Source organism: Tasmannia lanceolata, unplaced genomic scaffold (assembly GCF_043159265.1).
Source record: "Tasmannia lanceolata isolate RefF3 unplaced genomic scaffold, GAP_Taslan_0.1 ptg000037l, whole genome shotgun sequence".
Classification (NCBI taxonomy): domain Eukaryota; kingdom Viridiplantae; phylum Streptophyta; class Magnoliopsida; order Canellales; family Winteraceae; genus Tasmannia; species Tasmannia lanceolata.
Genome location: NW_027518714.1, coordinates 6,666,784 through 6,692,555, shown reverse-complemented (window position 1 = coordinate 6,692,555; position 25,772 = coordinate 6,666,784). Strand labels below are relative to the sequence as shown.

The 25,772-nt window shown below is 38.0% G+C and overlaps 2 protein-coding genes and 1 long non-coding RNA gene across 4 annotated transcripts in view; 1 reads left to right on the top strand and 2 right to left on the bottom strand.

Annotated features, from left to right (window-relative positions):
* LOC143860265 (serine/threonine-protein phosphatase 5-like) overlaps positions 1 to 25,498 on the top strand; it is a 34,051-nt gene extending 8,553 nt beyond the window's left edge. For both annotated transcript variants that reach the window (XM_077370835.1, XM_077370833.1), the window contains exons 5-13: positions 1,282 to 1,432; positions 1,686 to 1,794; positions 1,906 to 2,023; positions 6,996 to 7,143; positions 19,542 to 19,790; positions 21,188 to 21,313; positions 21,395 to 21,495; positions 23,777 to 23,851; positions 25,022 to 25,498. In XM_077370835.1, the coding sequence (XP_077226950.1) occupies positions 1,282 to 1,432; positions 1,686 to 1,794; positions 1,906 to 2,023; positions 6,996 to 7,143; positions 19,542 to 19,790; positions 21,188 to 21,313; positions 21,395 to 21,495; positions 23,777 to 23,851; positions 25,022 to 25,081 (1,137 nt within the window). In that variant the 3' untranslated portion in view covers positions 25,082 to 25,498. The remainder of the gene's footprint in view (positions 1 to 1,281; positions 1,433 to 1,685; positions 1,795 to 1,905; positions 2,024 to 6,995; positions 7,144 to 19,541; positions 19,791 to 21,187; positions 21,314 to 21,394; positions 21,496 to 23,776; positions 23,852 to 25,021) is intronic.
* On the bottom strand, positions 13,366 to 14,284 carry LOC143860266 (uncharacterized). Its single transcript, XM_077370836.1, has 2 exons — positions 13,969 to 14,284; positions 13,366 to 13,882 (listed from the first exon to the last, which is right to left on the bottom strand). Exons 1-2 carry the CDS (start codon positions 14,242 to 14,244, stop codon positions 13,409 to 13,411), a joined length of 750 nt encoding a protein of 249 aa, XP_077226951.1. The 5' UTR covers positions 14,245 to 14,284; the 3' UTR covers positions 13,366 to 13,408.
* Positions 14,830 to 15,303, bottom strand: LOC143860267 (uncharacterized). Its single transcript, XR_013239653.1, has 2 exons — positions 15,166 to 15,303; positions 14,830 to 15,080 (listed from the first exon to the last, which is right to left on the bottom strand). It is a non-coding gene; the product is annotated as an uncharacterized LOC143860267 (long non-coding RNA).
* Positions 25,499 to 25,772: the final 274 nt, after the last annotated feature.

Below are 25,772 nucleotides of genomic sequence, written 5' to 3'. Positions count from 1 at the left end.
TTCTCACTTCTTTCCCCATCAAGCTCCATCCTGTTCTGGAAATTTCAACTCGGGATTGTCAGAATTCGAAAACATCCTTCAGTGCAAGAAAATCAAACATGAAGAACATGAATAAAAATTGATGTGATTATTCTGGAAGAAAACACCACCAAATCGATGTAAAAGTAAAAAAATAAAATTGCAAGCTTCATCTGAGATTGATTATCAAGAGGATGAAACTAGAGAAACAAATTTATAGAAGAATTGAAATATAAGTTGAAATCAACATACAAAAACCTAGGGCAAGAGGGGCGATTTCTGGATCTCCTGTCAGACCTGTAAAAGGAAATGAAGGGAGTGACAAGTGAGTGAAGCCGATACAGAGAGTCAGAGGCTTTCTTTTTGGTTCTTCTATATATGCATCTGTGCTCACCCAGACAATATGGGTGTTGGAATCAACTCGTCAGATTCCTATGGCAGTGTTTAGGCATTTGCAAAAGGCAGAGAGGGAGAGGGAGAGGGGGGCAGAGGGGGGAGATGGGGCCCATGGGGAGAACTTTGTGAGCAGCTTGTGTCGTGGGCCAGTGGGGTACCACTTCTCCAGAAGCGCCTATAAATGCTCTTTGGATTGGCGAATCTCAGAATTCAAATAGTAGGACTAGCTCCTCCAAAGTAATTTGGACAAGCAGGAAACCATGATATGGCATTGGCACATCTGATAAAGGCTCTTTGGATTAGCAAATGCCACATCTGATAAAGCCTCTTTGGATTAGCAAATCTCAGAATTCAAATAGCAGGACTCGCACCTCCAAATTAATTTGGACAACCAGGAACCCATGATCTGGCATCAGCATTGATAAGCCAGTATGCTGTGATACAGTGGGTCCATGTTCCATAGATCTCTTCTGCCAGACCCATGCTGAAAACAATCAACTGTTGACCTTTTTCTTGGCAAACCTAAAACAACACCCTTTTGATCATATTGGTCAACCATCTAAGATCATCCAATCTTGCGAAGACTGCCTGCAATGGACTGTTCCTGTTGTGGACGACTAGATGAGCCCAGTTTACTTTTGTAACTTTTTAATTGTAATCTATGTCCTAATTGTTAATTTTTTTTATTATGCTCAATTTTGATGAATTGGCATATATCACTCAACTAACTGTGGACATTTTCTATATTGATTATAAACCTGAATACCTAATTACTGTTTTTGGATTTGTTGATGTATTTTATGTTCTAGTTTTTTCTGCATATGTCAATCTCATAGTCTAGATGTTTGTCTCATTGATGTGGATCAGGTCAAGAAAATATGTCCAAATGATCCTGATGCTACCAAGAAGTTGAAGGAATGTGAGAAAGCTGTACTAAAACTCAGATTTGAGGAAGCCATTGCTGTGCATGGTACTGAAAGACGATCTGCAGCTGATTCTATTGATTTTCATACCATAGGTATTTATACTTAATATTTTCATACCATAGGTATTTATACTTAATCTTCATCTGAGAAGATGAGGACTATGTACCCTCTGGTAGCTTTATTTCAGCAGTGGTACTATTGGTTGTAATTTATTGATGGCCATGGAACTTAAGTGGGTTATCACTTACTATGTTGAAAATGTGCTTAAGTAGTGAGTAGATAAAAATCTGGAATGGCCTTTGGTGTTATCAAGTACTGAAATTTATACATTCTGTTCAATAACAGAGGTGGAACCGCAATATACTGGTGCAAGGATAGAGGGAGAAGTTGTATCGTTGGATTTTGTGAAGAAAATGGTGGATGATTTCAAGAATCAGAAATGCTTACACAGACGGTATGTGCAAATGGGGATCCTAATTCATATTTATGTTTTTTCATAATGCCCTTTTTGGAAATTTCTAACTTTTTCGATGTTATCCTTAAACACACATGATTTGCTATATAGATATGCATATCAGATTGTCCTACAAGCCCGGGAAATGCTGCGAGCTATGCCTTCTCTTGTTGATATAACTGTTTCAAATGGTCATCATTTCACAGTTTGTGGTGACGTTCATGGCCAGGCATGTATATCGTTTTCCATCTTTTTTTTCCTAGGGTCACTATTTTTCATATGGATTTCAGGTTTTTTACTTCATGACCATGCATAACAACATCACTTTTTTGTCATTCTTGTTTTATTTGTCAAATGTTTGCTTTAATAAGCATGCTATCAAAATAATGCATGCCGAACACTCAATTGAGTCTTGTTGTGGATCTTTGCTCTTACCGAATTAAAATTTTGTAATTGGGAGAGTAGTGTGCTCAAGTGCTTTATGTTGAACTATGCATCTTCACTTGCTGGCTTTCTTTTGTTGAGATTCCCTCCATGTAATTTGTGCATCTAATCTTGTATAGAAATAGTTGTGACTCGGCTGAGTTTGTTCGAGTTTTTTAACGACTCGGTGATCCGTTGAGTCACAAAAATAGAATGCGTCAAGATTGTTTTCTTTATATTGTTTTAAATGCAACATGGAAATAGACTCATGACTCAATGAGTCCTCGAGGGTATTCAAGATATTTGCATGCTATTTAAGGGTTCATTTCAAACGGAAATCTTGAGGTTTCCTATGATGTGACTACGTGTGACAAAGGGCTTTCTTCTCCATGAAAACTCATTTTCTCCACCCGAATTCGATGAGCAAGACTAGCATTCGTGCTTAGGACCGTTTTCTTTTTATTTTTCTCCTTTCATGTGATTCGATGTTTTCTTTTTCTTTTGCTTTTGTCGTCTTCTTATTCCTTAAGATTTTTGGTTATTTCTTTTTCTTTTTCCCTTTTTGTTCTTCCTCTTTTCTCATTCAATGATTTGTTTTTATCTTCACCCACTTCTTCCATGACACGATGCTTTTCTTTATATTTCTTGACATGTGCTTGTCTTTTTTTCTTCTTCCACGATGTTGTTGTGATTTGTTTTTTTTTCATGTTTCTTTTTTCTTCTTTTTTCCGCTTCATCCCCTTCTTCCATGACCTGATGCTTTTCTTTTTCTTTCTTGATGCGCTGCTTGTTTTTTCTTCTTCCACGATGTTGTGATTTGTTTTTTTTTTTTTTTTTTTTGTGTGTAGTTTTTTTCTTCCTTTTTCCTCTTCGTCCACTTCTTCCATGACATGATGCTTTTCTTTTTCTTTCTTGATTTGTGCTGCCTGTTTTTTCCTTCTCCTGCCATGTTGCTGTGATTTGGTTTTTTGGGTGGCCCCCTCCTCCATTCCGATATTGGGACCCACGAGCGTCTAGATCCTCACTATTCTCCGCTTCTTGAAAGAAGTCGTCCTCGAGTTCATATCGACTTTGCAATTGCAGGCCCCCGCTAGGATCGAAAATGTAGATGATCCATTCTCTAATCATCACCGTGACTCCGTAGTGTTCGTCAAAGCCAACTACTGTCCATGAGACTCGTGAGTGCAGCATGTAGCATGGGTGGACGAAGAATGTGGAACCCATCCTAGAAGAATCAAGATGGCGCAAGTGTCTCCTGGAAAGTACTAAAGCTGGAAATACCACATAATACTCCTGAACGGGTATGGTAATGATGGGCAATATGAATTCCTGATCTTATCCAAGGGAATCATCCTCAACAACACCGTCTACACACAGTGGAGTCACCCTGGACTCGAGAATCCTCTATGTAAGTACAAAGTCCTATAATATGCACAATCGGCTCAAAGATAGGGCAATACTCCTCAATATGCTCTCGATCACCCGTCTCAGGTAATGGCTTATTAGTTAGGTCACTCCCCTCTAACTCATGACGGTGTCCCGTCGACTCCGTCGATCGATCAGCCTCACGTGGCTCTACCACAGTATCTGTCTCGACTGTGGAAGTGTCAAACTCGCTTTCTAGATGCTCGAAAGTCGGCTATGAGAATCTATGAATCATCATGCTCATCAACGTCAGCCTCATGCTCATCAACGTCAGCCTCATGCTCATCAACGTCAGCCTCATCAACAATATTATCTATCGTACCACTAACAAATATTCGTGTCTGGCTCTAAGACAATGTCCTATGGCTGACCACTAGCATCATTTGTGTCTGGCTCGTCGTGTGAGTCGGTAATATCGGTCGTGGCCACTTCCTCTCCTTCTTGAGATGCGGCCTCAACAGCAGGAGGAGGAGGAGACTTGGTGGATAATCAACCCCATCGTGAATCCCACTATTGCACCCAAAACTCTAGCCCAGGTGAAGGGAGAGAAAGTAAGATGGAGAGAGAAGAAGAAAGATTACCATTCACACACACACACATAGAGAGAGAGAGAGAGAGAGAGAGAGAGAGAGAGAGAGAGAGAGAGAGAGAGAGAGAGAGAGAGAGAGAGAGAGAGGAGAGAAGGAAGGAGAAAGGAAGAGAGAGAAAGTCAGGGGGAGAAAAAAAATCTGTGATTCAATCTTATTCCAAAAGCTAACTAAAAGTCCCATACATCAGGCGTATATATAGGGAATTGAAATAATCATGGAAATGAAATTCCTAAAACTAGGGGTTGGGCATGCAGCTCAATGCTTGAGGCTTTGTTCTTAACCTTGAGGTTGCAGGTTCAATCCCAGCTTACTTATTAAAAACAATTCCTAAAACTAAAAGTCCTATTTGGCAAATATGCCACTTATTGGGACCCATAGACGTCTAGATCCTCATCAGATATAACGATCTTCGAGCCATAGTTGAAGCTTTGGTTGACTATGCAATATGTATTGGAAGGGGCATTTCTGCTTGAAGCCTTTATATTCTTGATAAATGTATAGAATATTCCAAAGAATATTCAAGATTACAACAAAGAATAGTGAGGATGGCAGTTCTTTTGTCGAAGACATCCATGGCATCCAAACTCAAGTAGTGTAAAAGAGTTGAGCAGAGATGGTTGTTGTCTCTGCCACACGGCTCATTTTATCCTTTATATTCAGTGAGGAAGCTTTTCAATAGGGGCCTATAAGCTCTGTTTGGATAGGAAGATTAGTTAGTGTAAAATTCTCCTAAGGATCAATGACATCTCTTAAGCTTTGTTTGGTTGCTCAAAGGTGACTGGGAGATTAGGAGAAGAAGAAATCAAGGGGAAGTAGACAAGCATGGAAGATGAGGAGAAGAATAGCGGAAGAGTGGTAAGTAGTGTCCTTCTAAAAAAAAGAGTGGTAAGTAGTGTTTGGTTGCGCGGCAATCCTCGAGAAGATTAGTGGAAGATGTAGGGGTGTCATTATCAAAATAGAGAGTGGAAGAGAGAGAAAGAGAGAAGAGAATAAAACAAGAATCTTCTCCTCTTCTTCCACCCAAATTCCACCAAAATGGTGAAATTTGGGGAGAAGATTAGAGGGAGGAACATTGCCACCACGTAGGAAAAAACGCAATTATTGATATCTGGAAGATGTCTAGGAGTCAAAGGGAATTTCAATGCAAAATGGCAACCAAACATGCGTTGGGCAGATTAGTGGAAGATCATCGGCGTTTCAAACGCCAATGATCTCCTTGCTTTGAGCAACCAAACAGGGCAATAAGGTAGAGCTACTGGATGGCTATGACATCACCTCCACCCAATGTAGCATCTCTTCAAATTTCAAGGTGTTGATGCCTTGAGCAATGTAGAAGTGCGCATCCCTCTTCGAGCCTTGAGCAATGTAGAAGTGCGCATCCCTCTTCGAGCCTTGAGCAATGTAGAAGTGCGCATCCCTCTTCGAAAGAAGCCAAAAGAGATCATTTATATACTTATTATGATGGTTACATGATCGTGCGGAAAAACCTATTGTCGAATCTGGTTCAGTGGAGGGGAAGACCTCTTAGTCTAATTGGGAAGAACTGAGGGATAATAGCTTTCAATTATTTGATGTGTTCAAAGGCAACCACTCAAGGACAAGTTCCCTCCAACTTGGGGTCAATGATGCACTAGTGTCAGCAAAGGTCCCAAGAACTGGGGTCGATCTCTAGCTCAATTGGTAAAATCTTTGCTGGGGCTGAGGCTCTAGCTCAATTGGTAAAGACTGTTCTTCAACCCTAACATTGGAGGTTCAATCCCAGCTTACCTACCTAAAAAAAGGTCCCAAAACTCTCAGTACATATTGAATAAAGGTAGAACTAAAGAGGGGGTTGAGAAATCTAGGTCTAAAGGGAGCAGAACTGCTGATGTCAGTATGACATTAGTTTGACACCTGATGACATCAGCAGGTGGGTCCAACCAAGTGGACTATTCTTTACTGGGCCAACCTTCGAAACAGTCCTACTTGAATGAAGACTGTGCAACCTGTACACCCATATTTTGAGGAAGTTGGGTTATAGAAGGACTTCTACAGCATATCTTAGGCATGTTTGTATTGGATTAGGTTGCCCCCACATAGAGTCAAGCGGTTTAGGTGTTTTAAGAAGAATCTAGAAGTTTAGATGAAGTTTTAGAGAATTTTGTTAGGAAACACCTGTAATTTCTGGGGTTTTCCCTTGTTGGATTTCATTATGACTCTTGATCGCGTATGTTTTCATGTTTATTTAGGACTCTACATATTTCTCTATAAATAATGAGGACAGCCTCCCCACACAAAGTTCTTTGAATTTGTTTTTTTCCCTGGGTTTTCAAGTTTGGCTATTATTTTCAAGTTGCCAAGATTTCAAAACTGGAAGAAGTGCTTTCTGTTCCTCTTCAGCCCTGCTTCTATTTGATTTCCTTCTTTTCAAACAGTCCCCATGAAATCTTTAATTTCAGAGAACAAAACATTTTCAACTTTTAATTGTTACGTTAATTCTTTCTTGTATCTTTGATAACTTTGAATGAATTGTAATAATTTATTCCGAAGTGTTATTTGCATTCTGCTGTGTGATACAGTCTTTTATGTACACATTTTCTGACATTTTTTTCCTTTTGTCTTTAGTAAAGTTTATTCTGCTGTTCCATATTAGCTAATCGGAATGATCAATTAGGAATATTCTGATTTTATTCTTTCATAATTGGCATTATTGTCTGCCTACTTGGTGTGTTTCAGATTGCTAGATTTTTAAGTAATGAGGTTGTCTATCTTGACAAATTGCAGTTTTATGACCTATTGAATATATTTGAGCTCAATGGGCTTCCCTCAGAAGAGAATCCCTATCTCTTCAATGGCGACTTTGTGGATCGGGGTTCCTTTTCTCTTGAAGTTATTCTCACACTGTTTGCATTTAAGTGCATGTCTTCTTCAGGTTAACCTCTTTCACTCACCTATTGTGATATGGATGTTGTCTTTCTTTTAACTATATTTATGTAGCTCTACGCTTTTCTCTTGATTATTTTAGTTCATCATGTCCTCTAAAATAATGCTAGTTCATTCTTGTGAAATTTACGAGTTCATAAAGTTTGCACATTTAAAAAATTTCACATATAAATATGGACTTAAATTTTTTTATATGCCCACAATCATAGTTACTGGAAACTCCCTAGTTGGATGGGGAAGCTCGCTTCCCGGAAACTCGTTTCAGAAGCTAAGCTCTTCTCGCTTCCTAAATTTAAGTCCATTAAGTATGATAAATTTCACATATAAATATGGACTTAAATTTTTTTATATGCCCACAATCATAGTTACCGAAAACTCCCTAGTTGGATGGGGAAGCTCGCTCCCCGGAAACTCGTTTCAGAACCTAAGCTCTTCTCACTTCCTAAATTTAGGGGAAGTGTTCTTCCCAGTCACTTCCTACGTGTTTCTTCTTCATTAAGAGTGCGCTTCCTATTTAGGTGATTTTTTTTAATGGTCATTTATTCATTAAAAAATGTGGACCAAGATGGTCAATTACAATAGATACCAAAGTGAAAAAGCCGGAAACAGTTCCGGCCCAAAACAGAAAATAGGTTATTTAGGTGATTTTTTTCTTCCTAAAAAATATTTTCTCCTTTTGATAATGCTGAAAGAGCATATTTAAAAAAAGAATGCATTCAAAACTTGAAAACTCATCTTAACTTCCACATGAAAATTCTTTTTCCACCATTAAAAAAAAAGTTTCAAATGAAAATTGTGTGGATCTTTTTCTAAAAATTTAGCATTAAATATACATGAGTAAAACATGTGAAACTGTAAATTCTTAAAACTTGTAATTATAAATAGTTAGGGGTGCAACTTGGGTCGAGTTCAACCTGAACCCATCGGGTTCAACCCGATTTTGGGTCGGGTTGGGTTGAGATAAATAAAAAATCGGGTTGGGTTGGGTTAGAAAATGCACCCAAGTTAATTTTGGGTTGGGTTCGGGTTGAGGCACGGACAACCCGACCCAACCCGAAACCCGAAACATGTGTACAAAATTTGATAGAAATTTAGAAAATATGATCAGTAAAAGCAATGGCGCGATTTTTTTTCAAAAGTTACATTTCACTTTTCAACTTTGACAGCTGTATTCAGAGCCATCACGTCTCTGTTTTCACCCATTTCTTTAATAATTATCTCTACTTCTTGTAATGCCTACTAATAAAGACTAAGAAGTATAGTACACCCTGTTTTGCTCCACGTGTACAACCACTAAACCACTAAACCACTAAACCAAACTTACTTTCTGAGTTTCTCTAACCCTATTACATTCAGAAAGAAGAAATGGAGGAGAAGAGGATTTGGTTTCTCCCGATGAGCTCCTCCAACCCTAAACTTTGGAAGAAGAAAAAAGAGGAATACCTTGATTTGAAGTTCTATCTTGTTAGAGGAGTGGAGGAGGTCGAAGGAGAACGTAAGAGTGGAGAAGGTTGAAGAAAATCAACCATCAGATGTCAAGGGTTAGGTAGGTTTCCTTCCTCTCTTTCCACTTTTGCTTTTCCCCCTATGAATCTTGGATTTGTGGGTTCTAATTTTGGATTTTTAGGTTCTCTGATATGCATCTTTGATTTCCTCTTCCCTTGAATGTATTTTGCTGTTTCTGTCTCCGCTGGATTCTCTCTTCCATTACGACTATTCTTGAATTTTCTACTATTTTCATCATTTGCATGTGGAAAATCGGGTCGGGTTCGGGTTGGGAAAAATCATAAGCGGGTTGGGTCGGGTTGACTTTGCTCGGGTTGAGAATTGGGTTGGGTTGGGTTCGGGTTGAGCAATTGCTACTTCGGGTCGGGTCGGGTTGGCCTCAACCCGACCCAACCCGACCCTGAGTTGCACCTCTATAAATAGTCATCAAGTCTTCTTTTTTTCTACTTGTAATCCTTACCTTTATTAAGCCTTCTTCCCTAACCTATTATATTCCTACTCTTTCTATTTTTTTTTTTTTTTAAACTTTTAATACTTACCTATATTAACCCTTCTGAATCCTAGTACAATCTTACTCTTTCAATGTATTTATTGTTTGGTTGAATGAGGCATATTACAAGCTTCATGATGACTTCCAATGACGATTCCCACAAAATTTATATTTTTCTTTCTTTAGAGCTTTTCACGTTTGCATTTTCTGTTTTCTAAACCTCTCACTTCCCGCATCACTTCTCGCACTCGCTTCCCACTCTAGCAGCTATCACAAATCTCTACGGGTTATTTATGCTTCTACATTACTTCAAGGAATGATAAGAAACACTAAATTATAGGGATTGAGCTGGTTTAGTCTCAGTTCTTCAACCAAGCGGTCGGAGGTTCAACCTCAGCTTACCTATAAAAGGAATTGAGGTTAGTTGAAGGGCACATGATGTGTACTGGGCTATGGAGTATTCTTACGCGACAAACAATGCATCAAAATTACTGCTCAACTTCTGGAGATTTTTAATTGCAGTGTTTTTCATTTTGCACAAAATTAAGGAAAAATACTCTCACTTAGCAGTGTGGTTATTATCCTTTGCCCAAAAGTTAGGATGTGTATGAAATGAATGCCCACACTATTTGATGATGCTAAGTTTTTGATGATATTCAACAATGAAATATTTCTAATGGTAATTTGGTTGTTGATGACGGGGCAAGAGAGTTGTGTAAAGCAGTCAATTTGGGGTAGGGAGGAAAGTGGAAGCTAAGGGAGGCATGAAACTTACATACTTAAGTATTGTGAAACTTACTTTGTGAAGAGGTGCATAACGAGTTCTAGGATACACTATGTGTAGACAGTGGTAGATATTTATGCGATGTAACATTTATTCTATAAGGTTATATTAGTCATTTTTGTTTATTATACTTAATTTATGTAAATATATTGACTTGGATATGAATAATAACAAAAGGGAGGAAGTTGTGAGCATAGTTGTCAAACTCTTACGAGTCATATGAGTCAACTCTCGAGTCTAGTCGAGTCGAGTCTCTGGGATTTCGAGACGGGTCGCATGGGGAGTCACCACTGTTGAAGACTCTTACGAGTCGTTTGGTAACTCTTACGAGTCGTTGCGAGTTGAGTCAAAAAAATAAGACTCTTACGAGTCAAGTCGAGTCACTGGCCTGGGCTTTCTTGTTTTGATGTTTGAAAACTTGGAAGTTGGAACTTAGAGCTTAATTATTATTACTTTTAATGGCAGGGAATTGCATTAAATGCAAAAACTTGTTTTGATGTTTGAAAACTTGGAAGTTGGAACTTAGAGCTTAATTATTATTACTTTTAATGGTAGGGAATTGCATTAAATGCAAAAAAAAAGAGACCAAGGAGGTCTATATAAATAAAGAGAGAAAAAGAAAAAGAAAGACAAGAACAAGCCCCACTACAAGCGTCAAGGCGGAAGAAAGTCAAATTGCTTAACTCTCTCCCTAGAGACCATCTCTAGCTAAACTGTCTGCCACACCATTAGTTGACCACCTAACATGATGGAAAGAAATCGATGCATCCCCCACTGTCTTGTATCTCATCGAAGAAAAAGGCAAATCTCTAAGGGAAGGAATGAGAGCCACTAAGCCACCTTATCACATTGAGCGAGTCTCCTTCTACCACTACCTTATTTAAATCTTCATTATCAAGATACCTTATTCCTTGGTAGATAGCACGCACTTCAGCTTCATTAGTGCCAAAGACTCCAATGGGATCCGCAAAAGCCCATTTCATAGCTCTAAATTCATCTCTCAAGACTCCCCCAATTCCAGCAGGACCAGGATTCCCCATGATAGATTCATTAAAGTTTAGCTTCAAAAAATCATGTGAGGGAGGCTTGTTGTGTTGCATTCTTGGGTTCTTAGCCCGAACCATCACAAATTTCCTTCCAAACACACCATAAATCATGGGTGAATACAAATCTAAAGCAAGGAAGGGTTTTCAACAATGATTAAGTTCCAACTAGAACTTAATTATTTTTGTGCAAGCAAGTTACAAGCATATAGTTATTTATATTTCTGGCTTAGTGCTTTATCTATGTGCTATTATGTTATATTTTTTACATGCTTCATCTTTTGACATGAAATTATATCTTTTCAACTAAATTTATGTTCTTGTCAAAAACTCTTTCAAATCACGTGTCGAGTGGAGTCACGATTTATAAAATTAAGAAATCGAGTCACGAGTCGAGTCACAGGTTGACAACTATGGTCGTAAGGTATTACTTCTCATTTCTCCCACTCAAACCATACATGTTTTTCCCCTTTTCTTCTCCTTTCTCTCTTCTCCACTCTATCTCTCTTCTTTAATACCTTGTTCATCAAGAGCTGTTGCTTCCTTATTCAAGTCACATCCAACTTGACTTTGACATGGTCAAAGCCATAGAGATCTTACTGTCATCATGAAGTTATTTTGGAGAATTCCTTTACTTGGGCAATTTTTTTTTAAAGATAACTTTATTAAGAAAGCTAAAAAGAAAAATTATATATATATATATACATCATTGGGCAGCATCTGCACATAATACATTCCCATCCTACCCGCTGAGGTCTTTGCTAATTTGTAAGCTGTTTCATTTGCACTTCTTGAGATATGGGTGTACCCCTCTACCACACCTTTCATTTTATCCTTTATCTTATTAATAAATTGACCAAGCTTCCACGGCCTGTGCAAGGTAAGACCAGTCGATTCTTATCAACTGTGGTCAAATTATTCATGTTCTGAATTGTTTTGCACCTTTTTATGATGATATTATGCGGAAATTTTTGTAGATGTAGACTTGTTTCAGATTATGCATGTGATCTATATCTTACACGAGTTTGTCTGGGTATCAGTTTGAGAGATTATTGAAGGATATTATGCAACTTAGCATATGTTCTAGATCTAGGGTTTCATATGACGTAGATCTGATTTATTTGTTTATTCCTCATTTGAGATTCTTTATGTTATGGGATTTCTTTGGAATTTGAATTGGTTGCTTGCTAGAATTTTGATGATGGTGTGATACATACAATGGTTTGCTGTTTTTTTGGGCATATTTTACACCGAAATTAAAAAAAAAAATGTTACATCGAAATATATGTAATAACATCCATTACTTCCCTCATTTTCTCCCCTTTCCATATATAACATTATGGCTGCCACAAGTGACAAATAAAATAAAAAATTCTATCTGTTTCAAATTTGATGGCACAAATTATTCATTTTGGGCCTGTTCAGATGCGTGTAGGAAACGGAAAGGAAAAGGAAATGACGTGGCAGAAGGAAACAGAAATGAAATGGAAAGGAAAAGAACTGCTAAGAAAGCAATAAGAGTGCGCATTCAGTTGCCAGGAAACAGAAAAGAAACAGTAAAGAAACAACATGAATGTGCATTCAGTTGCCAGGGAAACGGAAAAGAAACATCACAGAATATGTTCTTTACTACATATTAAGCAAGTTATGCCCCCTAAGGCTACCAAATAGTCCACTAATACAAAAAAATACTCAAAAAAACTTAAGAAGCAGATTTTAAAAGCAATATAATGGAACCAACAAGAAAGAGGGAAACCCATGGTAACACCCTCTGTGGCACCACCTCTGCCCTTTCATTTCGCAACTCCTCTACCTCCTCAACCCTTTCGCTGCTCCGATACCTGGCTCTCTCCAAATATGCGTCTAGCTGTGACTGAGCTTCCTCCAACGTCCCAAATGAGCGGTAGCATGCTCCGCTAAATTTGTCAACTTGCTCATGGCACTCTGGCCAAGTGTAGTAAATCCCAGGCCTCCTGCCATTAAAGACAACATAGTACTTCTGCTTCCCCATACTCACCTAACAAAAAGACAACATATTTTTGATGAAAAGATATCAAAGCATTATCCAAATGTCAAAATAGAAATTATGCACCGTCTGCCATTAACCGCCATCCAAATGTCAAAGATCCCATACAGATAAAAATAACTACCGCCATAACTACTAACATCTAAAATAAAAGCTACCACCATAGCTACCAATATCCAAAATAAATAACCACCATCCAAAATAAAACAAAGACTGTAAAGTTCATATAACAGTAACTACCACCATAACCATCACCTAAAAAGTGTCATAAAAGCATTGTTCATATAACAGTAACTACCACCATAACCACCCTCAATCATCCATCTTTTGCCTGATGAAACGAGCCATCTTCCTTCGGATGTATGACCTCCTCTCATCCTCCTCGTACATGATGAAAAGATGCGCCTAAGATGGATTTATTGTGAGGTACTCCGTGGTCCTCAACAAGATATCCTGCGAAAAACCCCCAACCCCTCTAACAGCTTCGCGAAGCTGTGCAAGGTAAGCAGGGGCACGATCACCTGTGAGGGCATCGGAAACCTTGTCCATGCTTGTTGAGAGACGCGACATACTATCCAAATGTGCCCCACCCTGGCGAGTCCTCTGTCGTCTGGTACCATCCCGTCTTAAGGGAGATGTCTCACTACCACCATTAGTAGGATCTGCTTCTGGAGATGGTGGGTGGTGAGACATGGGGGTATGGTCATCTGCAAAGTCGTCCCCAATGTCATCAAGACTGACTGGCTGCGAACGTGCTATGCTTGGATTCTCACGCGTCCTAGAGCCGGCTCCTTTCGCGAACTCATCGCCTAAGATTTTGCACATATCGTCATGCAAAACATGATGGGTAGTGAAGTGTTTCTTATGTTTTGGATGAGCCTGTGAGAAGGAGCATAAAAAATAAGAAGATATTGGATATGATATTACTATAAGAAGATTGTATCTTGAGAGGAAGTGTTTCTTACAGCGACGTAGTCATCGTAGACCTCTTTCTCGCAGGTGACCATTTTGGTGTCATTGTCCCAACCAAAACCGCTTCTACTGAGGATGATGCAAACACTCTTGTATGTTTCTTTCATAGTCTCGATGCGGTTTTTTATGTGCTCCTTATTGAGTTGGAGGTTGAAAAAGGCATTCATTGCAGTGGCCGCAGCTACATAAGCATGATCCTTAAAACCATTTGGGATTTTGTACCCCTCTGCGATTTGAACTAGAAGGGTATCTACGAGCACCTTGTCCATTTGGTCATTCCAAATGACATTCTTCCCCCTCTTCTGCGAGGTTAGTTGTCATTCTGATTCAATATACACATATATGTTCGTTAGGAGTCATACATCCATATAACAACCTGAGATGTATAACAACTTGAATAAATACACATACAACCATCAAAAGATACAGCATACATCATCCAAAACAACTAGCTACTATCTTCCTTCAAAATTTTAATCCATCACACTAATAACAACAGAGTTACTTGAATAAACACACATACAACCATCAGAACATAATAAAGTTACTTGAACAGTAAAAGAGTCATATAACCATGAAAACATAACAAATTTACTCCAACCATATATGGAGTGAAACTATAATCCCTAACGTCAATGATGTCTACTGAAATCATTCCATATCTGTGTGGTAAGCGTGTTTCTAATTTCCTCTCCTGCTCTTTTGTCATCATCTCTTGATTGAGGAGGATCTCGTGGTATGTCCTCATCTTCCACAGTTTGTAGCAAGAGTTGTCTAGCTAGAAAGTTGTCCACATCTTCTAGTATTGAATCATTAGGCATGAAACGCCGAATATGATTATGGATGCAACAACATGCTAAGAAGATGTCAATCTGCTTCTCGATATTGTACATTGGTTCTTCATTAAGAATATTGAAACGCTTCTTCAAGACGCCAAATGTGCGCTCAATGACATTTCGACAGGACGAGTGTCTATGATTGAACAACTCATTACTAGTCCGTGGACGCCGCCCACTCCACTCACTTAGGTGGTATGCGGTCTTACGATGCGGGGTAATGAAATGTCGTAAGAGAGGGTACCCGCCATCGGCGAGGTAAAACTTTCCTACAAATAAAAAAAGATTCTATATCAGCAACTAGTAATAAGTGAGAACTTTTACTAGAATGTAACTGTGTCATATACAATGTACCTGGAATAAGTGGAATCTTGTCAGCCCTTGTTAATGCATCCGCTAACACTCTCGAGTCGGAAGTCGAACCCTCCCATCCGGCTAGGATGTACGTGAATTTTAAGTCAAAGTCACAGGCCGCCAAAACATTTTGAGCTATAAAATGCTTACGACAAAAGTAGGTAGGTTTGCCTTCAATACGTACTTTAGCACGTATGTATGTCCCGTCTATTGCACCGATGCAATCCTTGAAATATGGCATCCACCTTGGATTCCCCTCAATCTGCGATGGTGTCTCACGGGTGGTTTGATGAAGAAATCTTGCATACCCAAAATTGCCTTTAGTACTTTGTTGAAATACGTCGAAACAGTTGCCCCTGAACGTCTAGCACATGCTCTAATATGCAAGAAGATGGCAACTTGCTCCTCCACCTTACAATGGATTGTATCTTGTAGGTTTCCCGCCCGTTTAAATATTTCAACAAATTGACGAAAGCAGCTGACGTTCATCCGTAGCAAGTTATGACAATGTTCATCTGAATCGATGACAAAAGAAATGAACGTACGACGCGTTAAGTAATTGCTTTCATAGGGAGCTCTGAGAAGATACTTTTCGTAGTACTCTTTCCAAAGTACTAACATAGCAGCAGCACCAGCCATTAGTAGTGCGACTGCTTGCCCAACTAGCACATTCCTATGCTTCAACTCATCTCTTCGCATCAACTCTTTCTTCCTCCTCCTTGTAGGACAACGGGGCATCTTTACTCTAAAGAAGAAGTTAATAACTCAATGGAAATGACAACACAATAAAAAACAAGGCATCTTAAACACAAAATATAGACAGTTTGAAGCTCCAAAGATTAGAGATCAAAGCACCCAAAATATACTGATCAAAGCCCCAAAGACAGTTTGAAGCCCCAAAAAAATGCAGTAAAACCATGAAGAAAAACCCTAGTTTTGGAATAAAAAAATAAGAAAAAGAAGGGAGGATAACACAGAACCTGAAACCCCAACAATACAAGGATCTAAACCCCAACGATACATAAATCTAATGCCCAACAGAAAAATCAAAAAATCCGAGACAATAAAAAACCCTAACTTATTAAAAAAATCTGAAACCATGAAAGGATAACCATGGTTTTTAGGTTAAAAAACCAGAAGAAACACAAATTTTGGGTTAAAAAATGGGACGATAATACAAAATCTGAAACCCCAAACATAGATCGAAGCCCAACAAAAATGATCTACGCCCACAAAATATAGACATATCCAAGCCCCCAAAATAGACAGATCCAAGCATCAAAGAATAAGAGAGAACCAAAATCTGAAAACCCAAAATATATAGATCGTAGCTCCAACAGAAAAAAAAGAAGATCCACACCCACAAAATATAGACAGATCCAAGCCCAAAATATAAACATATCGAAGCCCCAAAATATACATATCCAAGCCCCAGAAACCCAAAATCCGAAACACCAAAATACATAGGTTGAAGCTCAAACCAAAAAATTGATCAACGCACCCAAAATATAGACAGCTCGAAGCACAAAAAAAAAGAAAGAATAGAGATCAAAGCACCAAGATCCCAAAACCATGGTAGTGGAGATCAAAGAGGAAATCCACAAAAAAATATAAAAAAGAGGGAAAGAGGAGAAATACCTGGAAAGAGACGAGTACGAGCAGTCTCGGCTCGGCTCGGCTCGGTCAGGCTCGGCCAGGCTCGCGAGCCTTACCGAGCTCGGGTTATATTAAGTTCACACCCCTCATCTTCCCCGGACAACCCTATCTAGTGTAATTTGACTACTTTTTTTACACTATGGGAGGTGGTCCAAGTAACAAATGGGGTTCCAAAAATAAAGTGACATATTTTGCCTCCCCCTTTCACTCTCTGGATAACCCTTTTAGTGTATATATTAATATAATATATATATTTAAATATATTAAATTCTTAACGAGCCTTAACGAGCCGAGCCGAGCTTGGCCTAAATCGGGCTCCGCTCGTTAAGCTTAACGAGCTTGGCAAGCCGGCTGGGCTTGGCTCGTTAAGGATTCGAGCCGAGCTCGAGCAAGCTTCCGAGCCCGAGCCAAAATTGACACCCTTAGTGGAGGTCGCAGCCACGAGCAGATGAAAGGGAGAATACGAGTAAACAGACGAGTTAGGGCTTCGTTTCCACCGCTGTTCCTTTTTTTTTGAAAAAAACTCACGCGATTCCTAGGAAAAAATCTCGTTTCCGATAGTTTAGGTAGGAAATAGAAAGGCGGAAATGAGGCTGACACGATGGATTTTAGGGATTCCACGTCATACTAGCCATTTCCACGCGCTTTCTTTACTGGGGCAACAAAACGACCATTTTGGTGCGTTTCCGCGGAAAATGTGCCTATTTTCCTTTTAGTTTCCGTTTCAACGGTGCAACTGAAGCCTTTGGGAATTTAATTTTTGAGTGTTGGTTTTTATTTATTTTTTAACTTAAATTTTTGAGTGCTAGTTGAAGGAAAAAGGATGATGAATATGTTGAATGGCTCATGTGAAAAACCGACTAATGAAAAGAAATTAAGCCGATAGAAGATGAACAATCCTCGAGTGATTTGGGAAACTCACAAAAGATATACTGGCAAGCAAATCAGGCTTAGTCTCTTCAAGTCTAATATGATATTTCTTAGTACTCACAAGGAATTAAGGATATCACATGTAGGGGTGTCCATTCGGTTTTAACCGAACCGAATAGACCGAAACGAAATAACCGACCCTAATTCGGTTATCCAAATTTGTGAACCGAAACCGAAACCGAATTTGCTTCCAACCAAAATAACCGAAACCGAATAAATATTTCTGTTTTTTCGGTTAGTTCGGTAAAAACCGATTAGTGATTCAGCAAATCCAAAAACCCTATGAAGAAATCCTCAAATATGAGATATCTTACCCAAAACCTTAATCCATTAATATAAGCAAGAAATAAAAAACAAGCAAATAATAAGTAGCAGAATGGCAGAAAAATGAGCAGGAAAATGTCAAAAATGTCAAAAACCCTCTTTTGAACAAAAAAATGAAAAACCCCTTTCTGTTTTTGGGATTTCTGGAAAATAAAAACAGAAAATGAAAAGAAAAAATGAGAAAATGAAAAGAAATAAAGAGACGAGAGAGAGAGAGAGAGAGAGAGAGAGAGAGAGAAGAGAGTAGTACCTTTTCGTGGAGGTGGAAGAAACGTTTCGCGGGCGTGGTGGCAGTGGTGGCCGTGCAGGTGGAAGAAACCTTTCGCCGTGGAGCCGTGGTGGCCATGGCCCGTGGTGGCGTAGAGAGATCAGAGATGGCGGTGGAGGTGGAAGAAACGTTTGGCCGGCGTAGAGAGATCAAAGATGAAAAATGAAAACCCTAGTTTCTCGTCAAAGTCTCAAATATGCCCTCAGCAGAGGCCTCACGAATCAGTGAATCACGGTTTTTCATTTTTAACTTTTAATTATATTCACCTCTTTTTTTTTACTCGGGACAGCCCTCAGTTCATAGCTACTCTTTTACGTCACTTGTAGTGGCCGTCCCACGTAAAAAAAGAGGTGTTATATATAACTTATATAATTTCCAAAGGGTTTGATTTAATAATTCGGTTTTTTCGGTCAAACCGAATTTTTTTGCCGGAAAACCGAAACCGAAACCGAAACCGAAATTGGCTATTATACAACCGAACCGTTTGATCTTCTAACCGAACCGAAATAACCGACCGAACTCGGTTCGGTCGGTTATTTCGGTTAACACCGATTAATGAACAGCCCCAATCACATGCTATTACTTTTGATTTATGAGCTTGTGAGGTGAGATATGCTTTCTCTTAGAGTTATGAAACTGCAAGACCGAAGCAGTGTTATGCAGTTTTTAACGCACCTTCGTCCAAAGTTCAGGGCTAATATTATCAGTAGAGGGAAGCTTCCAAATCTTCAATTTACCCTATTAGAATTATTCGAGGTTGAGACATGCATTTGCTATTGGTTAAGTTATTGCTGCATGGCTACAAGCAACTGTATGTTGTATGTGCATATGCGCTACTATCTCAATAAATTTGATCTAAAAAAATTATTTATTCTTCTTTCATATGTAATGCCAATTCATCTAAAATTGGTTTGCAATTTGAAAGTTTGATTTCATAGTTAACCACTCTTATCTTTACATTTCTCTTGTTGCTTGTTGTCTTTGTTTCTAACTATTTGATCACCAATAGGAAAATCAATTCTATGTTTCTATTTGTATGCTTGCTTTCTATATTGAGTATTGTTCCTTTTTCATTTCTCCATATCATTCCTTAAATTATCATCAATCTTAGTGTCATTTTGGAAGTAACCTGCCCTCATAAGCCAAGAATAGCCTTTTTAGCACTGCTTTATTCTAAGTGTTTCTTGAAAATTTCCAGCTATTTATCTCTCTAGAGGAAATCATGAGAGCAAGAACATGAACAAGATATATGGCTTTGAGGGCGAGGTCAAATCAAAATTGAGTGAAACATTTGTTGAACTCTTTGCCGAAGTATTTTGCTGTTTACCATTAGCCCATGTCATAAATGAGAAGGTCTTTGTGGTTCATGGAGGCCTTTTCAGTGTTGACGGTGTGAAACTCTCTGACATTAGAGCGATAGATCGCTTTTGTGAGCCTCCCGAGGAAGGTAAATTTCATATCCTCTGTGTTTAAGTCATATGGATTTCTTAAATTTCCCGTTTGCTAGAGGCATACAATAATTTTAGTTCTTGTTAGCGATTTTCCATTTCACTTGTTTGTTGGCTTCTAAACTATGTTGTATCAGAATCAGAAACAGAAAAATCTTAGTTGTTATGTGGGATCATATTAGCCCATGACAGTACAATAAAAACTTATGGCCACTTAGTTTTATCTAGTTTAAAGTTTAAGGTTTCGTGTTTTTCATACTGATAATGTATAATGAGAAATGTAAACACACACAAACACACGGTTTAATGTAGTTTAAACTTTTAAGATTTCTTGTTTTCCTGCTGGTAACATATTATGAGAAATACACTCCCACAGACACAAAGAATCACCGCTAACCTATCCAAATTTGAATAGTAAATAATAAATATAGTATCAAGCACTGATCGTCCATTTGAGCTCCTCAAAAGTGGCAGTGGGGGTCTCCTATTTCTATTCAAAGAACAATACTTCTAGAGTTGCATTGGAACATGACAAATGCTCATACAACCCCCAGTTATAAATTGAAGTTAAAGTGATTTGTCACCCTTGGGGTGGTATGTCCCTTATGTTTGATCCTCATGGAATGATAACATAGTTTTCCTTTACATTCTAAGGTCATGTAAATGTTTTGGTAGTTAATGATGACTCAAACGCCCTAGCCTAGGGCCTATTCTTGAGTCACTACAGTGCAAGTATCTTATTAGGTCCTAACTTTAGTTAAAAGCTACGCTAAGTTGGCCTTGACTCGACCTGTATTTTTATCTACAAGGTTGTTTGTTGTTTTGACTTCAGTCAAAAACTAGGAAAACACGTCTCAAAATCTCTCTGTTGTCGATTATTAATACATGGTAGTACCAATATCAATATCCCAACTTTAATGTACCCAGAAGTCCAGAAGTTTTTTTGAACCTGAACTTATGAGAGTGCCACGTACCATCCCTGGAATTTATGGTTCAAACCTTAACCGAATGTGTATACGTTATAAAATATCTGGATATAATATGGTCCAAACTTTAACCGAATGTGTATGTTGTAAGAATATCTGGGTATAATTGTATTATCTATTTATCTCATTTTGCTTTTCCCATCCGATGCTACTTATAGAAGATAGAAAATTCCCGGCAGCCAAAATGGTATCGTAAATATGAATACTGTGGTAGATACAACTCAAAACAGATTTCTGACAGCCATAGTGACAAATTCTCGATACAATTGGACTAGTTTTAGTTTCTTACTTTTCATTTCAGATACTATTTGCTTTAAGGCAAAGGTCCTGGGTTTTGATGTTCAATGAAACCTTTCAAATTTCAAGTCAACTACATGGCTGATTTGCTCTTATTATTGTTCTTTCATTAGGATTAATGTGTGAATTGCTTTGGAGTGATCCACAACCTCTTCCTGGTAGAGGCCCCAGCAAGCGTGGTGTAGGTCTTTCTTTTGGTGAAGATGTGACAAAGAGATTTTTACGGGAAAATAATCTAGGTAATTTATTAGCTGGTTTTTGTGCTATTCGTGTTCTATCTCCTCTAAGCCAGCTCGTTACATGCTTGACTCGTTTGGCAGATCTGGTTGTTCGATCCCATGAAGTGAAAGATGAGGGCTATGAGATTGAACATGGCGGTAAACTTATTACTGTATTTTCTGCTCCAAACTATTGTGATCAGGTAATCATATTGCTTGTGGGTATTTCTTTCATTTAATTTCTATTTTGATTCCTTCTAATATTATCTTGGGAAAATCTTACTGTTCTCTTTGAGATTATTTTTACTTTTTATAAATTGGTTGAGGTTAGTTTTCTTTTCTGCAAATTGGTTGACAAGCTGTGGAGTCTTACGTCAGATCTTTAGCAACAGGAATTTGGAAACAGTTGAAACTCACTTCCAATTCATTTTCTTGTTGCATGCATGCTAGCATGTGTGCACCTACATTTATTACTATAACATATCAAAAATTTCTTTATCGGGCAAAAGCTGGAAAGATTATAGAGTTTTATTCTAGCTCCAATTCCTACTGGATGACCAGGCAATGAGGAACCTTTGATTGGTTGGAGGGTCATAGATGAATTTGTGCTACTTGATCAAAGGACGGATCAAACTGAAAAGAAAAATTGATAATATATTATTTATAGGGACAATTGAGAGTTTGATTGATCAAGGACGAATCAAAACTGAAGAGGAAAATCGATAATATATTTATTTATAGGGATAATTGAGAGTTTAATTCCATACTGTTTTGATTTCTCTTCAGTGCGATCAAGACACATAATGGCTGTCTCTAACAAAGTGGATGCTTGTTTGGCCACAGTCACTGTTGTTCTTGACTCAAACTGTGTTTCATGACCAAGTCTGAAAGGGCATCTCTTTCTTTGCACACACTCATCAGATAAGCAAAATGAAAAGCAGTCAGAATAGTAGATTGGAATCACCAACAGAAAAAGAGCACTTCAATTTGTTTTTTTAGCAGTCTCATCAAGTTCTGCAACTTCATCCATTTCTCCTTTAAGCCAATTAAAGGAGTCTCGTTCTTTGGTTACCATATAGAAATGTACGTTAATCTTCAAAAGAGCTCTCTTTCCTTAAGAACCACCTTGTTCCATCACAATTGTTTTTTTCATTTATTTTTTCAGTATGTGAATTTGGAAGGCATATCATTTGAATTATTTGATTCAGTATGTTCTCGGATTACATACAGAACACAACAGTTCCATCATAAATGCTCTATTTTTCTGAGGAGATTTCTCAGCTATGCACAGTTATTCTTGGGTATATATTTGATTATTCATGTAAAGAAAACATATTACTGTCCATTAATTTTCAGCATCTATAGATCACCAGTGCATCCAAAGTCCTTCGACTGCATTGGTATGTAAATTACTGACATGCCACTTAGCCAATTGTACTGCCAGTGTGAACCCAGAAAGAAATAGGTGGGGCCATTTATTCTCGAAATTGACTTCCAAAATCAGTTTGCCAACACAACTTTCTTTCTGGTTCGTGCATACACGTGCGGGCAAAACCAGTTGGGATTATTCTTTGATGTTGATGGTTGTGATTGCTGAAGATAATTCTTTGATTTTGATGCTCATGATTACTTGAGAGAAAGTAAATGACTAAATGTCACTGGCAATGAACACTGTCGACATCGAAGAGCTAATAATAGAACAGTATGTCACACTTAAGCAAAAAATATTAGTTAAAGAAGAGTTAATAATAAAAGAGGAGGTAAACACAATTCAATAATAGAACAGTAAGAGGAGTAATAATGCATCATTACTTGATTATCTCATGTTTGTTTGACAATTGACATATAGTTGTTTAATCCTAAGATTTATTAGTTTGTTAAATGAATATCATATTTATCTTTTTGTAAATTTTGATTAGTAATCAGTAAATTTATATGTATGTGTCTGAGCGTGTCCCCGTTTCTAGATTTTTAGAGGTTTCTTTTGATCGATGGATTAGGATCTTCCATCCGCCATGGGGCTCCACATTCCTATGTGGTCTGATGGTGGCTCACCAGATCAAAGCCATGATCATCTTAAATGTCTGTGTGCGAATGGTACGTCCTTAGGGCTGTGATGGTGATCCTCGAAACTTTTTCCAATATATTTAATTAACCATAGCTCAACACTTGGCTAGAATAGAATATCGGAAATAGCCTGCTTGGTGATACGATGCCATTGTTGCCCATGTCTCATAAAATGGTTTTTGTTTCCTATGCAACTCTTCATGTATTGCACTTCTTTGGTGCTGGTAGGCTGGTAGGTGATGCACACATTTTTATGCTATGTTGTTGTATTGAAGTTTTTACACCCATTCAAAATGCTTTCCATAGCATTTGAAATATTTACGAAATTTGAACATGCGAGTCCATACAGTTTAGGTCCACCTTCTTGTGATTAGTCAGACTTAATACTGTTGTTTGTTTTGCAATTGTGTGATTCAGATGGGTAACAAGGGTGCGTTCATACGCTTCAAAGCCCCAGATATGAAGCCAGATATTGTTTCCTTTTCTGCAGTGGTGAGTTTCTCATTATCCGGAAGATGATCATCATTTAAGGCAAATTCCTAGATTTTTAATACTTCTCTCATACTTTTCATGAAAATGAAGAAATCTTTACTATTTTTTGTATACCGTTAACTTTTTTGAGGACAACAAAATTGCCTGTATGAACTTTTGAATTGGATCACGCACGATTCTCTATCTAACGTCCTACAAATGAAAAGATTTTCATTTTCAGAAGCTTATTTAAATCACTGATATTAGAAAATATCCTTTTGACCAATCCTTATTATTTATATGGATAAAGTAATGAGCAGAGAGGTGGTCTAAGCTCTGTCATGTGTTGCGTTGCGCAAAAATCAGCTATTCACTTTTTCAGAGTGGCTGAAACTAAAAACAATAGGGGAAATGGCTGATGTCAGCCAAAAAAAAGAACTGTTTTTTGTTCAACTAACTTGGTCATGGCGGAGGTTAGATCTCCTCCCGATTAGAACCATCAAGTTTGGAGCATTGTTGTCAAATTTTCTTAAGTGCCTAATCTGCTCCAACCTAAGTGAACTGAATTGGTCTGCATTTCATTGCAAACAAGTTGTCTATTTTCCCCTAATTTGCCGAACTTTAATCTTTCTAAATTTGTTGTTTTTTCTGTAAAATTATTTTCAATGAGAAGTCAATATTAAGAATATAGCTAGAAAGTTTTGAAACCAAGATTTAATTTAAGAGTACCTTTACTAAACAATTTTAGAAAAAAAATTGAGACTAAAGTCTGAATTAGCAAATTAATCTCTGAACTAGCAAATGAAGGTTATGAATAGAGACCTAGTTAAATTTTTTTTTCACTGGGGACCTGCAAATTACAGACTTTGAACCACACCCAAACCAAACTGAACTAAGTAAACCTGGCAACAAAGGTCTAGAATCTGGGTTGTGATTTCAAGGTTAAAAATGCACAATACTGGCATGATGAATTCAGAAAGTAAACCTGGCAACAAAGGTCTAGAATCTGGGTTGTGATTTCAAGGTTAAAAATGCACAATACTGGTATGATGAATTCAGAAAGGGAACTTAAATCAAATTAATCTTGAGATTTTCAAATTGGAACATCATTATTCATGGTTTTGGGATGCACGTCATTGTGTACACTAACATCTCTTCTTTCTACTGTTCTCTTTGGATTGTAACTTGCAGCCGCACCCAGATGTGAAGCCAATGGCTTATGCCAACAATTTCCTCCGAATGTTCTCTTGAGTCACTTCACACAGTATTTCTACAAGATTTTCCCGTAATTTCGCCTGGGGCTTTTTGTTGCTATGAAGCCTATGCATGGTCCAGTTGTTGCAAAAGGCCTGGGAAGAAATCACCCTCTGAGTTGACTGTGCTCCAGTGCCATGAATATAAATTTATTTCTCCCTTCTTCTAGCTCTATGATTACCATAGCATAGGGGGCCTCAATTTTGTTATTTATCTTGGAAGTTTTTTTTTTAATCGGGAAGCTCAGTTCCAGCTGGAGAAGGCACTGAAGGAACAACAGACCTTGTAAAATGTAAGATGTTTTTCTCTTTTAGATGTTACTTGGTTTTTCCTTCTCAGCTATTGTATGCATAGGAACACTTCTTAAGAGGAGAACCATTTCAGATTTTGATTCTGCGAAATGTTTGATCGTCACATCTGTGTCGTATGTGTCTTGTGCAATGTGGCTTTCTGGTTGTTTTAATGTTATTGTTTTGGCTGTTTTATTGTTGACGTATTGAAAAAGATGGAACAACTTCCCTCTCGCCCCTCAGGGTACCCGTAAACATTGTCAACTATTACTTCTTTTTTTTCGAAAAGCGACTATTATATTCATACCATGAAATATACATGGGACCAGCAGTCCCTCTAGAAATTACGTAAGTATGTTGAACCAGGAACCTACTCCTGGATTCCAAAAGAAAAGACA

Bases quoted from the DNA above. Each gene is read 5' to 3' on its own strand.
- LOC143860266 (XM_077370836.1), bottom strand. From the start codon at position 14,244: ATGGACAAGGTGCTCGTAGATACCCTTCTAGTTCAAATCGCAGAGGGG. The intron at 13,883-13,968 runs GTAAGAAACACT...TCCTTCTCACAG, and splicing joins TCTACGATGACTACGTCGCT to GCTCATCCAAAACATAAGAA.